The sequence below is a fragment of the Ranitomeya variabilis genome, chromosome 2 (assembly GCF_051348905.1).
Source record: "Ranitomeya variabilis isolate aRanVar5 chromosome 2, aRanVar5.hap1, whole genome shotgun sequence".
Taxonomy (NCBI): Eukaryota; Metazoa; Chordata; class Amphibia; order Anura; family Dendrobatidae; genus Ranitomeya; species Ranitomeya variabilis.
Genome location: NC_135233.1, coordinates 5,636,522 through 5,650,627, shown reverse-complemented (window position 1 = coordinate 5,650,627; position 14,106 = coordinate 5,636,522). Strand labels below are relative to the sequence as shown.

At 50.8% G+C, this 14,106-nt stretch overlaps 1 protein-coding gene across 3 annotated transcripts in view; it reads right to left on the bottom strand.

The window, feature by feature from the left end:
* Positions 1-14,106, bottom strand: part of SLC22A7 (solute carrier family 22 member 7) — a 123,958-nt gene that overhangs the window by 83,540 nt on the left and 26,312 nt on the right. For all 3 annotated transcript variants that reach the window (XM_077281893.1, XM_077281895.1, XM_077281894.1), the window contains 2 exons: positions 12,704-12,807; positions 6,701-6,855 (listed from right to left, as the gene is read on the bottom strand). In XM_077281893.1, coding sequence (XP_077138008.1) covers positions 6,701-6,855; positions 12,704-12,807 — 259 coding nt within the window. The remainder of the gene's footprint in view (positions 1-6,700; positions 6,856-12,703; positions 12,808-14,106) is intronic.

Here is a 14,106-nt window from a genome sequence, read left to right as displayed (position 1 = left end):
AGCGAGTCAGCTGAACATGCCAAAAGAATCAGGAACATTAACATAAAGTACCCACACACAGGACTTCGTATGGTGTGGGAGAGACTCGAAGAATGTTATGGGTCAATAGAAGCTATAGAAAATGCTTTGTATAAAAGAATTGATGATTTCCCCAAGATAGCAAATAAGGGTTATCAAAAGCTCAGGGAACTGAGCGACTTGTTAATGGAGGTACATGCTGCTCAGGCAGAAGGTGATCTACCAGGGTTGGCATTCCTGGACACTGCCAGAGGTGTCAACCTGATTGTCCAAAAGCTCCCTTACAACTTACAAGAAAAGTGGGTCAGTCACGGGTCCCGTTACAAACAGGCTCATAAGCTACAAGCTACCATTTCCTCCCTTTGGGGTGTTTGTAGACTTTGTTGCTCAGCAGGCTAAAGTTAGAAATGACCCTAGTTTCGATTTCACTATGTCATGTACCGCTGCCTCTGGTGTAAAACCCAGTAAAACACCAGTGGCAGTCCACAAAACTAATGTTACCTCCACAGGTTTTCCTTACAGGGCAAGTAAGTCCTCTCCAGAAGAGGACAAACCGCAGGATCTCAGCAAACACTGCCCCCTACACAAGAAACCTCATCCTCTACTAAAATGTAGAGCCTTCAGGGAGAAGTCTCTAGAAGACCGTAAGAGTTTCCTAAAGGAAAACAAGATATGCTTCAGATGCTGCGCGACAACCTCACACTTCGCCAAGAACTGTGAAACCAGTGTGAAATGCACAGAATGTAGTAGTGTGGAGCACAACACGGCCTTACATCCTGGACCACCCTCAGGTGTATCGTCGCGAGTAGAAGAGTCTGCCGAAAAACAGACGGACACTGACGTGGACACCCCAGTGGTCACTTCTCAGTGCACAGAGATCTGCAAGGAACTCGTAGCAGGAAGATCCTGCTCAAAGATCTGCCTTGTCAGAGTATTCCCAGCGAGCCAACGGGATAAGGCGATCAAGGTATACGCAATCTTGGATGATCAGAGCAACAGGTCTCTAGCTAAGTCCTTTCTCTTCGACACCTTCAACATTGCTGGTCCCGGCTCTCCGTACTCCTTGAAGACATGTGCAGGTACTGTCGAGACGGCGGGGAGGAGAGCAACTGGATTCAAAGTAGAGTCTATAGACGGTCAAACCTGCTTATCCTTGCCATCAATACTGGAGTGCAACCAGATTCCAGACAACAGGTCTGAGATACCTACACCAGAGGTAGCAGCTCATCACACCCACTTGAGATGTATAGCTCACCTGATACCAGAGCTCGACCAAGGAGCTCCTATCGTCTTACTTCTCAGAAGAGACATACTACGGGTCCACAAGGCTAGAGGACAGATCAACGGCCCACAAAACGCCCCATATGCTCAGAGACTTGACCTAGGATGGGTCATTGTGGGAGATGTCTGTTTGGGTGGAGCACACAGGCCGACATCAGTCAACAGCATGCTCACCAATACCCTCGAGAATGGACGCCCGTCTCTCTTCCAGCCATGCGAGAGCAGTTTCCTGATTAAAGAATTGCCACACCACACCCCTCCACCTTGTCCGTTAGCTGATCCTTCCTGTGAAGACCATGCATGCGACGGTGAGCAAGATCATATAGGGTGCAAAGTTTTCCATAGGACAAGGGAAGACAACCAGGTAGCAATGTCCATAGAGGACAGACTGTTCTTGGACATCATGGAGCGAGAGATAGTAAGAGATGAATCAAAGAGTTGGGTCGCACCTTTACCATTCAAACCACAGAGGCAACGCTTACCCAACAACAGAGAACTTGTCTACAGTCGATTTGTCTCCCTTACGCGCAAACTGCAGAAGGCACCAGAAACAAAACACTTCTTTACCTTCATGGAGAGAATATTCCAGAGTGGCCACGCGGAAATTGCACCTGTACTTCAAGATTCCGAGGAATGTTGGTACTTACCTATTTTCGGCGTGTATCATCCGAAGAAACCAGGTCAGATAAGAGTGGTATTTGACTCAAGTGCCAGATACGAAGGTGTTTCTTTAAACGACGTCTTCCTGTCTTGTCCAGACCTCAACAACAGACTTCTGGGAGTACTTCTTCGTTTCCGCAAAGACGCAGTAGCATTTATGGCCGACATACAACAGATGTTTCACTGCTTCCTTGTTAAAGAAGAACACAGAAACTACTTGAGGTTCTTCTGGTACCGCAATAATGACCCCTACAAGGACATCGTGGAATATCGTATGAAGGTTCACATCTTCGGGAACAGCCCTTCCCCTGCTGTCGCTATCTATGGCCTTAGACATTCAGCCAGAGAAGGTGAAGCGAAGTATGGATCGGATGTAAGAACTTTTGTGGAAAAGGATTTCTACGTAGATGACTGCCTGAAATCCACACCCACAGAGGAGTCGGCAGTCAATCTCCTGAAAAGGGCACAAGAAATGCTCGCTTCATCCAATTTGAGGTTGCACAAAATTGCTTCCAACAGCCAGAAACTAATGGCAGCCTTTCCCTCTCAAGATTACTCAACCGATTTAAAAGACTTGGATTTAAGCACGGACTCCCTTCCCATGCAGCGGAGCCTGGGTCTACTCTGGGATTTGAAAAAGGATGCATTCACCTTCCAGATCAGCGAAGAAGAGAAACCCTTCACGCGTAGAGGCGTCCTGTCCGTTGTGAACAGCTTGTACGATCCTCTGGGATTTGTAACCCCTGTAACTATCCAAGGTAAAATGATGTTGAGAGACTTCACCCAAGAGACATCCGATTGGGATGATCCGCTTCCCAGCGATAAAAGAGAATTGTGGGAAAGATGGAAAAATTCTTTAGAAGCCCTGTCGAGTCTCTACGTGGCACGACCATATGCTTCTGTGCTTTCATCAGAAATCAAGGTGCAAAGGCTTTGTATCTTCTGCGATGCTTCAACCAAGGCAATTGCAGCAGTGGCGTATTTGAAAACAACTGACATCAATGAACAATGCCACGTAAGGCTTGTTATGAGCCGGACAAAATTGGCCCCACTCCGTGAACACACAGTACCCAGACTGGAACTCTGTGCAGCTGTGCTGGCAGTAGAGTTAGCTGAGCTTATCTCGACAGAAATGGACCTGGAAGTCAAAGAAGTCGAGTTCTACACTGACAGCAAGGTAGTGCTGGGGTACATTTGCAATGAAACTCGTCGCTTCTATGTCTATGTCAGCAATCGGGTGCTAAGGATCAGGAGATCCACCGAACCTAAACAGTGGCACTATGTGTCCACGCACCACAATCTGGCGGACCACGCAACCAGATCCGTTGAAGCAAGACACCTTAAAGACATAACCTGGTTCACCGGCCCTACATTCTTATACCGTTCGACGCCATATGTGGACGAGTCAAACATCTTTGAACTGGTGGATCCAAAGGCAGATGAGGAAATCCGCCCTCAGGTATCCGTTCTACGTACGGTGACTAAAGACAATCACCTCAAATCCCACCGCTTCAACAGGTTCTCAACTTGGGACTCACTTGTTCGTGCCCTCGTTCGTTTAATTCCTCAGACCAGTTGCGGAACTTGTCTTACCGTTTTCGCCAAAAGAGCTGTGTGTGGCATCGGTTGATGCCAAGCGGGGAGTGTTCTGTCCTTCTAACAGGACAGGGGTTCGTTTCAAACATTAAAAGGTTAACTATTGTCATAGTTTAGTTTTGCTGTGTTATAGCACCACCCAGTGGTGGATAAATTTATTACCTGTGTTTTCCATGAATAATAGAGTGTTGCATTGTGGGTTTCAGCAAAGCATCATGGGATTGGGGAATTCCCCAGCCTTCTCTCTCTGTATTTCCTGTTCACTCGTGTAAAGGTACCTTCACACGAAACGACATCGCTAGCGATCCGTGACGTTGCAGCGTCCTGGCTAGCGATATCGTTTCGTTTGACACGCAGCAGCGATCAGGATCCTGCTGTGATGTCGCTGAATAAAGTCCAGAACTTTATTTGGTCGTCCGATCGCTGTGTATCGTTGTGTTTGAAAGCAAAAGCAACGATACCCAGCGATGTTTTACACTGGTAACCAGGGTAAACATCGGGTTACCAAGCGCAGGGCCGCGCTTAGTAACCCGATGTTTACCCTGGTTACCAGCGTAAAAGTAAAAAAAACAAACAGTACATACTCACCTGCGCGTCCCCCAGCGTCTGCTTCCTGACACTGACTGAGCACCGGCCCTAAAGTGAAAGTGAAAGCACAGCGGTGACGTCACCGCTGTGCTGTTAGGGCCGGAGCTCAGTCAGTGTCAGGAAGCAGACGCTGGGGGACGCGCAGGTGAGCATGTACTGTTTGTTTTTTTTACTTTTACGCTGGTAACCAGGGTAAACATCGGGTTACTAAGCGTGGCCCTGCGCTTAGCAACCCGATGTTTACCCTGGTTACCCGGGGACCTCGGCATCGTTGGTCGCTGGAGAGCGGTCTGTGTGACAGCTCTCCAGCGATCAAACAGCGACGCTGCAGCGATCGGCATCGTTGTCGCTATCGCTGCAGCGTCGCTTCGTGTGAAGGTACCTTTATTCAGCTGTGTTGGAACTACTTCATTTACCTGCCACCCTGGTTAGTTTATCCGGTAAGATTGCTATCCTTGTTCTTGTAATATAGTGTTCTATAGAATGTGATTACTGTATAGCAACTAGTACCCGGGAAATCTATTATCTGTGAGTTACTGTATGTAGTTGCATGTAGAAGTTGCATCATCCTGCATGCTTTCTCTGCTAGTTATAGTATCAGTTGTGCTGTTATGTGCCCAATACTTACTCAAATCATTTGTATTCTTATAGTTTTACCGCATTTCAATACCTGTTACCAATAAACAAGTTAGACTACAGAAAACAGTCTGCTTACTTTGGAAGACAGAAGTGGTTTATGCTGTATGTTGGATCACACACCGTATCAACGTGTATGAAGACAGAACAAGTCTGGTCAATGGTTAGTGGAGTGGAATGCCTCCTCACCCCGGGGTCCGGTTGATGGTTAGTGGAGTAGAGTTCCCCCTCACCCTCGGGTATGGTCAATGGTTTGGGGAGAGAGTGCCCCCTGGCCTCTGGGTCTGGTCAATGGATAGTGGCATTCCCCCTCACCTCTGGGTATGGGTGGGGGAGAGGAGTGCGCCTCACCCTTGGGTCTGGTCCATGGTTGTGGGAGAGGAATGCTTCCTGTTTCTTGGGTCTGGTCCATGGTTTGGGGAGCAGAGTGCCTCCTCACACCTCTCTCTGGTCAATCGTTAGAGGAGTAGAGTGCCCCATTCATTCCCTGAATGTAGTCAATGTTTATTGGAGCTGAGTTCTGCCTCACGCCTGGGTCTGGTTGAGGGTTGGAGGAGAGAAGTGCCCTCCACACCTGGGTCTGCTCAATGGTTAGTGGAGTAGAGTTCCGCCTCACCCCTGGGTCTGGTCGGCGGTTGGGGAGAGGAGTACCCCCTCACCCTTGGCTTTGGTGGATGGTTGAAGAAGAGGCCTTACCCTCACCCCTGAGTCTGGTCAATGGTTGAGGGAGCAGAGTGCCTCATCACCTCTTGGTCTGGTCAATAGTTGGGTAAGAGGAATGCCCCCTCATCTCTGGGTCTGGTTGGTGGTTAGTGGAGTGCCCCTCCCCCGTTGCTCTGGTTGATGGTTAGGGGAGGGGAATGCCCCCTCACCCCTGGATCTGGTTGATGATTGGGAGAGAGGAATCCCCCTCTTCCCTGGGTCTGGTAGATAGTGCAGTGGAGTGCCCCCTCAAACCTGGGTCTGGTCTATGGTTGGCGGCTGGAAGGAGTGCCCTCTGGCCCTTGGGTCTGGTTGGTGGTTGGGGGTGCAGAGTTCTTCATCATCCCTGAGTCTGGTCAATTGTTGGGTGAGGGGGAATTCCCCCTCACCCTTTGGTCTGGTCGATGGTTGGGGAAGGGGAATGCTTTCACACCTGGGTCTGGTCAATGGTTAGTGGAGTTGAGTACCTCCTCACCCCTGAGTCTGGTCAATGATTAGTGGAGAGGAGTGCCCCATCACCCCTGGGTCTGGTCAATGGTTAGTGGCATTCCCCCTCACCTCTAGGTATGGTCAATGGTTGGGGAGAGGAGTGCGCCCTCGCCTTTGGGTCTGATCCATGGTTTGGGGAGAGGAAAGCCCCCTGTCTCTTGGGTCTGGTCACCTTTGTGTATTGTCAATGGTTAGTGGAGTGGTTGGGGGAGTGCCCCCCACCCCTGGGTCTGGTCAATGGTTAGTGGAGTGGAGGTACGCCTCACCCCTGGGTCTGATTGATGGATCGTGAAGTGGAGTTCCCCTTCATCCCTCAGTCTGGTCAATAGTTAGTGGAGTGGAGTGTCCCATCACCCATGGGTCTGGTTGATGGTTGGGGGAAAGTAGTGCCCCCTCACCCCTGGATCTGGTTGATGGTTAGTGGAGTGCAGTTTCCCCTCAACCGTGGGTCTGCTTGATGGTTAGGGGAGTGCCTTATCACTCCTTAGTCTGGTCGAAGGTTAGTGGAGTGGAGTGCTCTCTCACCCTTCGGTCTGGTAGGTGATTGAGGGAGAGGATGCCCCCCTCACCCCGGGTCTAGTAGATGGTTAGTAGAGTGGATTTCCCCCTCATCCCTGGGTCTGGTAAATAGTTAGTTGAGAGGAGTGCCTCCTCACTACTGGGTCTGGTCGATTGTTGGTGGAGTGCCCCCTCACCCATGGGTCTATTCGATGTAGTAAATTTATCTTACTCAGGGCCACGACAGTAATGGTAAGTCCAGAGACAGAGAATCCAGATAACATCAGGCTGATGACAAACATTGGGTAGGAGACCGATCCCGCAGAGAGACCCCCGAACACCAGAGACAGCAGCAGCGCAAGGAACAGCATCGCTCTGCGGCCAAACCTAAGGACAGCAGAAGAGGGAAAATAAGCGGAGGCCACTCGACATGAACAGTCCTTACCCAGATAATGAGTAGTCATGTATCTGTGGGCATTTGGTGTCTAGGGGGAACTGTCAGTACAACTATAGAGTGGGGGAGCTGGACCCCCAAATTACAGACATGAAGGCAGGGACGCCCAGTCTGTCTATTAGGAGTTTTAGAGATGTTATTAACTTCTCTGCCCTGGACCACCAGAGATATGAATTAGATCACTTAGGTTTTGCCGGATCTTCTCTATTTTCTGAGATATTTATAATAAGTAATTAATTTCAGTAGAATTCTCTCTGTTCTCTCATTATAAGCCACAAAGTGAATACAAAATAATTCTATGGGAAATGTCATTATCAGACACCAAAAGCAATGGCATCTGTGGTCACACAGGTCACATTGGGTACGGCATTATTTTCATGGAAGAATTACTGCATTTTTTGGACTATAAGATGCACTTTTTCCCTCAAAACATTTGGAGGAAAGTGGAGATGTGTCTTAGTCCGGGGTCTCACTTGCGAGTGCAATGCGAGAAACTCGCGCATCAATACCAGGGACTGCTGCCGGCACTCGGGACCATAGTGTGCGGCTGCATAGAAATACATGCAGCAGCACACTCTGGTCCTGAGTGCCGGCAGCAGTGCCGGGTGTTGATGCAAGAGACTCGTGCGAGCTTCTCGCATTGCACTCTCAAGTGTGACCCCGGCCTTATATTTCAATTTCAAATCTGCGGTGGGGGGTTCACAAGAGGCAGGCTTGCCACTGCAGGAAGCCGGCAGCAGGAGTAAGGTGATGCTGTGGGACCAGAGTTGGGAGGAGGGGGTGTCCTGGCAGTGCGAGGCAGGATTGATCTCTTGGTGGTGGGCTTCAGGAAAATGTCAACGGTGTCGGTGAATGTGCAGATTTAGATATCGGCTCAGTGTACGGAGTAGGGACTCAGCTTCTGCCTCGCACCGCTGACATTTTCCTGAAGCTCACCGCCGGGAGCTCAATGGCACCTGCCTCGCACCGCCAGGATGCCCCTTCTTCCCAGCCTAGGGGCCGCAGCATTGCCCAACTCCTGCCGCCACTGGCTTCCAGCAGCATCGCCCAACTCCTGCCACAGCTGAATTCCCGCAGCATCGCCCCACTCCTGCCGCCGGCTTCCTGCAGCATCACCCCACTCCTGCCGCCACCGGCTTCCTGCAGCATCACCCCGCTCCTGCCGCTGCCGGCTTCCAGCAGCATCGTCCCAATCCTGCCGCCTCTGGCATCCAGCAGCATCGCCCCAATCCTGCCGCCGCCGGCTTCCAGCAGCATTGCCCCAATCCTGCTTTTGCCAGCTTCCCATAGCATCGCCCCACTCCTGCCACTGCCAGCTTCCCGCAGCATTGCCCCACTCCTGCCATCGCCGGCTTCCACCAGCATCGCCCTACTCCTGCTGCTGCCGGCTTCCTGCAGCATCTCCCCACTCCTGCCACCGACGGCTTCCACCAGCATCGCCCCACTCCGGCCGCCGATGGCTTCCTGCAGCATCGCCCCACACCTGCCGCCGCTGGCTTCCTGCAGCATCACCCCACTCCTGCCGCCGCCAGCTTCCTGCAGCATTGCCCCACTCCTGCTGCCGTCGGTTTCCAGCAGTATCACCCCATTCCTGCCGCCGTCGCCTTCCAGCAGCATCACCCAACTCCTGCCACTGCTGACTTCCCACAGCATCACCCACACTCCTGCTGCCACCGGCTTCCAGCATCATCGCACCACTCCTGTCGTTGCCGTCTTCCAGCATCATCACCCCACTCCTGCCGCCACCGGCATCCAGCAGCATTGCACTACTCCTGCCTTCGGCTTCCTGCAGCATTGTCTCACTCCTGCCACTGCCGGGTTCCAGCAGCATCGTCCCAATCCTGCCGCCGCTGGCATCCAGCATCATCGCCCCAATCCTGCCGCCGCTGGCTTCCAGCAGCATTGCCCCAATCCTGCTTTCGCCAGTTTCCCATAGCATCGCCCAACTCCTGCCACCGCCTGCTTCCCGCAGCATTGCCCCACTCCTGCCGTCGCCGGCTTCCACCAGCATCGCCCTACTCCTGCTGCCGATGGCTTCCAGCAGCATCGCCCCACTCCTGCTGCTGCCGGCTTCCTGCAGCATCTCCCCACTCCTGCCACCGACGGCTTCCACCAGCATTTCCCCACTCCGGCCGCCGATGGCTTCCTGCAGCATCGCCCCACACCTGCCGCCGCTGGCTTCCTGCAGCATCTCCCCACTCCTGCTGCTGCCAGCTTCCAGCAGCATCGCCCTATACCTGCCATCGCCGGATTCCTACAGCATCTCCCCACTCCTGCCGCCACTGGCTTCCAGCACCATCCCCCACTCATGCCGCCTTCCTGCAGTGGCGACCCTGCTCCACCGCAACCGCCTCCCACTAAGCTAAATTCGGACTATAAGATGGACTCCTATTTTCACATAAAATTATTTTTTTTTTTCCTATTTTTCTCCTCTACAGTTCTGGCAAAAATGAAGAGACCACTGCACAATGTTCAGTTTGTCTGATTTTCCTCTTTATATTTTTGAGTAAAATGTAAATTGTTCTTTTATTCTATAAACTACAGACAACATGTCTCCGAAGTTCCAAGCAATAAATTTTGTTGTTTTTTTTATGAAAAGGAGAAATGGTCAAAATAACAAAAAAATACATTGCTTGCAGACCTCAAATAATGCAAAAAAACAAACAAGTTCATAATCATTTAGAAACAACAATACTAATGTTTTAACTCAGGAAGAGTTCAGAAATCAATATTGTGTGGAATAACCATGATGACTGTTAATCCCAGCTTTCCTGCATCTTGGCTGCTTTCCACCAGTCTTTCACACTGCTCCTGGGTGACCTTATGCCGCTCCTGGTACAATAATGTCAGCCGTTCTTCTTTGTTTGATGGCTTGTGAATATCCATCTTCCTCTTGATTACATTTCAGAGGTTTTCAGTGGGGTTCAGGTCTGGAGATTGGGCGGCCATGACAGGGATTTGATGTGGTGGTCCTTCATTCACACCTTGATTGACCTAGCTGTGTGGCATGGCGCATTGTCCTGCTGGAAAAACCAGTCCTCAGAGTTGGGGAACATTGCCTGAGCAGAAGGAATCACCTGTTTTTCCAGGATAACCTTGTATGCGGCTTGATTCATACATCCTTCGCAAAGAACAACCTGCCCAATTCCAGCCTTGCTGAAGCATCTCCAGATCATCATCACAGATCCTCCACCAAATTTCACAGTGGGTGAAAGACACTGTGGCTTGTGCGCCTCTCCAGGTCTCCGTCTAACCATCAGACAGACCAGGTGTTGGGCAAAGCTGAAAATTAGACTCATCAGAGATTACCTTACTCCAGTCCTCTATGGTCCCATCCTTATGGTCTTTGGCAGTCTTCAGCCTGGCTCTCCTTTGCTTCTCATTGATGAAAGGCTTTTTTCTAGCTTTACATGACTTGAGTCCTGCCTCTAGGAGAATGTTATGAACTGTTCTTGCCGTGCACTTCACCCCAGCTGCCATTTGCCATTCCTTTTGTAGGTCACTTGATGTCATCCTGCAGTTGCTGAGTGACATTCGAATAAGATGACAGTCATCCCGGTCAGTGCAGAGTCGTTTTCGCACTCTGCCGGTCTGTAGCTTTGTTGTCCCCAATGTCTGCTGCTTGACCTTGTTGTAATGGACTGCCTGCGTCTTAGAAATTTTAAGGATGGAGGCAACATGACGCTCACTGTGTCCCTCTGCTAGTAAAGCCAGAATTGAACCCTTCTTTTCCTCACTCAAGACTTTTCTTTTCCTCTCCTTTGGCATGGTTAAAGTTATTTTTTCATTCCTATTACTTTTGGGATATTACTAGCACTTGTTTTGCCATCCAGTTTGTCCCATTGCAGGAGGATTGTGAACAGCGCAGCAGGGTTTTTATACTTTCCTTCGTTAAATAAGATTTGGTTCAGGTGATCACCTAATCAGAAGCTCATTAAGTAGAATGAGGCGTCCTCTGGATGGAATTCAACTGACACTGGGATGGAATGGCTGTCAGACCAGAAGCGGATTTTTATAAAACTGTGCAGTGATTTTTGCCAGAGCTGTATATTTGGGGGGCATTTTTTGGTTCAGTACGTCTTATTGTCCGAAAAATACGGTATCTCAAAAACTAGAACCAAATCAGAAAAATAATGGGTTTTTGAATTCAGTAAAATTCCCGAAATCTATTAAAAAACTAGGCTCCTGAAAAAAATATTATTTTGTAGACCTTTGTAATCATTAATCTCTTTAGGCTATGTGCACACAATGCGGATTTTGCTGCGGATCCGCAGCTGTGGATCCGCAGCGGTTTCCCATGTGTTTACAGTACCATGTAGACCTATGGGAAACGCAATCCGCTGTGCACATGCTGTGGTAAAAAACGTGCGGAAACGCAGCGGTTTATTTTCTGCAGCATGTCAATTCTTTACACCTGCTCCATAATAGAAATCCGCAGGTGTAAAACTGCAGTGGAATCTGCACAAAAACCGCTGTAAATCCACAATAAATCCCCAGGAAAAAAGCAGTGCTTTTGACCTGCGGATTTATCAAATCCGCTGCGGAAAAATCCACAGTGGACCATTCTACGTGTGCACATAGCCTTACTCCCCAAGAAAACCTCATCACACAGCTCCGGTGCTGTGTCGGTGTGACATCCACTGTGCCGGTGTAACGTCCGCTGTGCCGGTGTGAGGTCCGCTGTGTTGGTGTGAGGTCCGCTGTGTTGGTGTGAGGTCCGCTGTGTTGGTGTGAGGTCCGCTGTGCCAGTGTAACGTCCGCTGTGTCGGTGAGAGGTCCGCTGTGCCGGTGTAACGTCCGCTGTGTCGGTGTGAGGTCCGCTGTGGCGGTGTGAGGTCCGCTGTGGCGGTGTGAGGTCCGCTGTATCGGTGTGAGGTCCGCTGTGCCGGTGTGAGGTCCACTGTGTCGGTGTGAGGTCCGCTGTGTCGGTGAGAGGTCCGCTGTGCCGGTGTGAGGTCCGCTGTGCCGGTGTGAGGTCCGCTGTGGCGGTGTGAGGTCCGCTGTATCGGTGTGAGGTCCGCTGTGCTGGTGTGACGTACACTGTGCCGGTGTGTCATCCGCTGTGTCGGTGCGAGGTCCGCTGTGTCGGTGTGAGGTCCGCTGTGTCGGTGTGAGGTCCGCTGTGTCGGTGTGACGTCCGCTGTGCGGTGTGACGTACGCTGTGCCGGTGTGACGTCCGCTGTGCGGTGTGAGGTCCGCTGTGTCGGTGTGAGGTCCGCTGTGTCAGTGTGAGGTCCGCTGTGTCGGTGTGAGGTCCGCTGTGTCGGTGTGACGTCCGCTGTGCTGGTGTGACGTCCGCTGTGCGGTGTGACGTCCGCTGTGTTGGTGTGACTCGCGCTGTGCCGGTGTGGCGTGCCGGTGTGACGTATGCTGTGCCGGTGTGACGTCCGCTGTGCGGTGTGAGGTCCGCTGTGTCGGTGTGAGGTCCGCTGTGTCGGTGTGAGGTCCGCTGTGTCGGTGTGACGTCCGCTGTGCGGTGTGATGTCCACTGTGTCGGTATGACTGCCGGTGTGTTGCACACTATGCCAAGCGGCATTAGATCAGACTATGATTTTTTTGGATGTGCGATCCATGTCTTTTTTCTACAGATCTGGTCTAATCATGAACCTGTTCACTGCCCCAGCCCACCAGGGATGTAATCATGAACCTGGAATATGAAGCCCTTTCATTCCCCAGACTTCCAGGATAATTATGATCAACCCTTTCAGCGCTGCAGGACACCAGGGACCCTGAGGATTGTGATGGATGTGTATGGCGGATCACCCCTCTGCATCCACTTACCTGTCAGACAGGTAACCAAAGCTCACTGTTCCCAGGGTCACTCCGATGAAAAAGAAGGTGGTCAGGAGCCGACCTAAGCCTTTCTTCTCACACACCAGATCCCACTGTGTAACAGAGAAGGGGTTCACTTAATTACTGAGAATGAAGTCATTACAGAAACTCTCAAGTCAAAGGTGAAGTGATGTGTGTAGGATCCGTCCTCTGCCGGTCTCTCCACAAACCTCAAACCGGTGTAACAGGCCGAAGTATACCCGGGGTTAATGCCGCCTAGGCCACTTCATACCCCTTATGCCAGATTACACCCCCTTATGCTAGATTACACCCCCCTATGTCAGATTACACCCCCTTATGTCAGATTACACCCCCTTATGTCAGATTACACCCCCTTATGCCAGATTACACCCCCCTATGTCAGATTATACCCCCTTATGTCAGATTACACCCCCTATGTCAGATTACACCCCCTATGTCAGATTACACCCCCTATGTCAGATTATACCCCCTTATGTCAGATTACACCCCCTATGTCAGATTACACCCCCTATGTCAGATTACACCCCCTATGTCAGATTACACCCCCTTATGTCAGATTACACCCCCTATGTCAGATTACACCCCCTTATGTCAGATTACACCGCCCTATGTCACATTACACCGCCATATGTCAGATTACACCCCCTATGTCAGATTACACCCCCTTATGTCACATTACACCGCCACATGTCAGATTACACCCCCTATGTCAGATTACACCGCCATATGTCAGATTACACCCCTGATGCCAGATTACACCCCCTTATGTCAGATTACACCCCCTTATGTCAGATTACACCCCTCATACCAGATTACACCCCCTCATGCCAGATTACACCCCCCTATGTCAGATTATACCCCCTCATACCAGATTACACCCCCTCATGCCAGATTACACCCCCTTATGTCAGATTACACCCCCCTTATGTCAGATTACATCCCCCTATGTCAGATTACACCCCCTGATGCCAGATTACACTCCCCTATGTCAGATTACACCGCCTTATGTCAGATTACACCCCCTTATGTCAGATTACACCGCCTTATGTCAGATTACACCCCCTGATGCCAGATTACACCCCCTGATGCCAGATTACACCCCCTTATGTCAGATTACACCCCCCTATGTCAGATTACACCCCCCTATGTCAGATTACACCCCCCGATGCCAGATTACACCCCCTTGTGTCAGATTAAACCCCCTTATGTCAGATTACACCCCCCTATGACAGATTACACCCCCTGATGCCAGATTACACCCCGATGCCAGATTACACCCCTTATGTCAGATTACACCCCTTATGTCAGATTACACCCCTTATGTCAGATTACACCCCTCATGTCAGATTACACCCCCTGATGCCAGATTA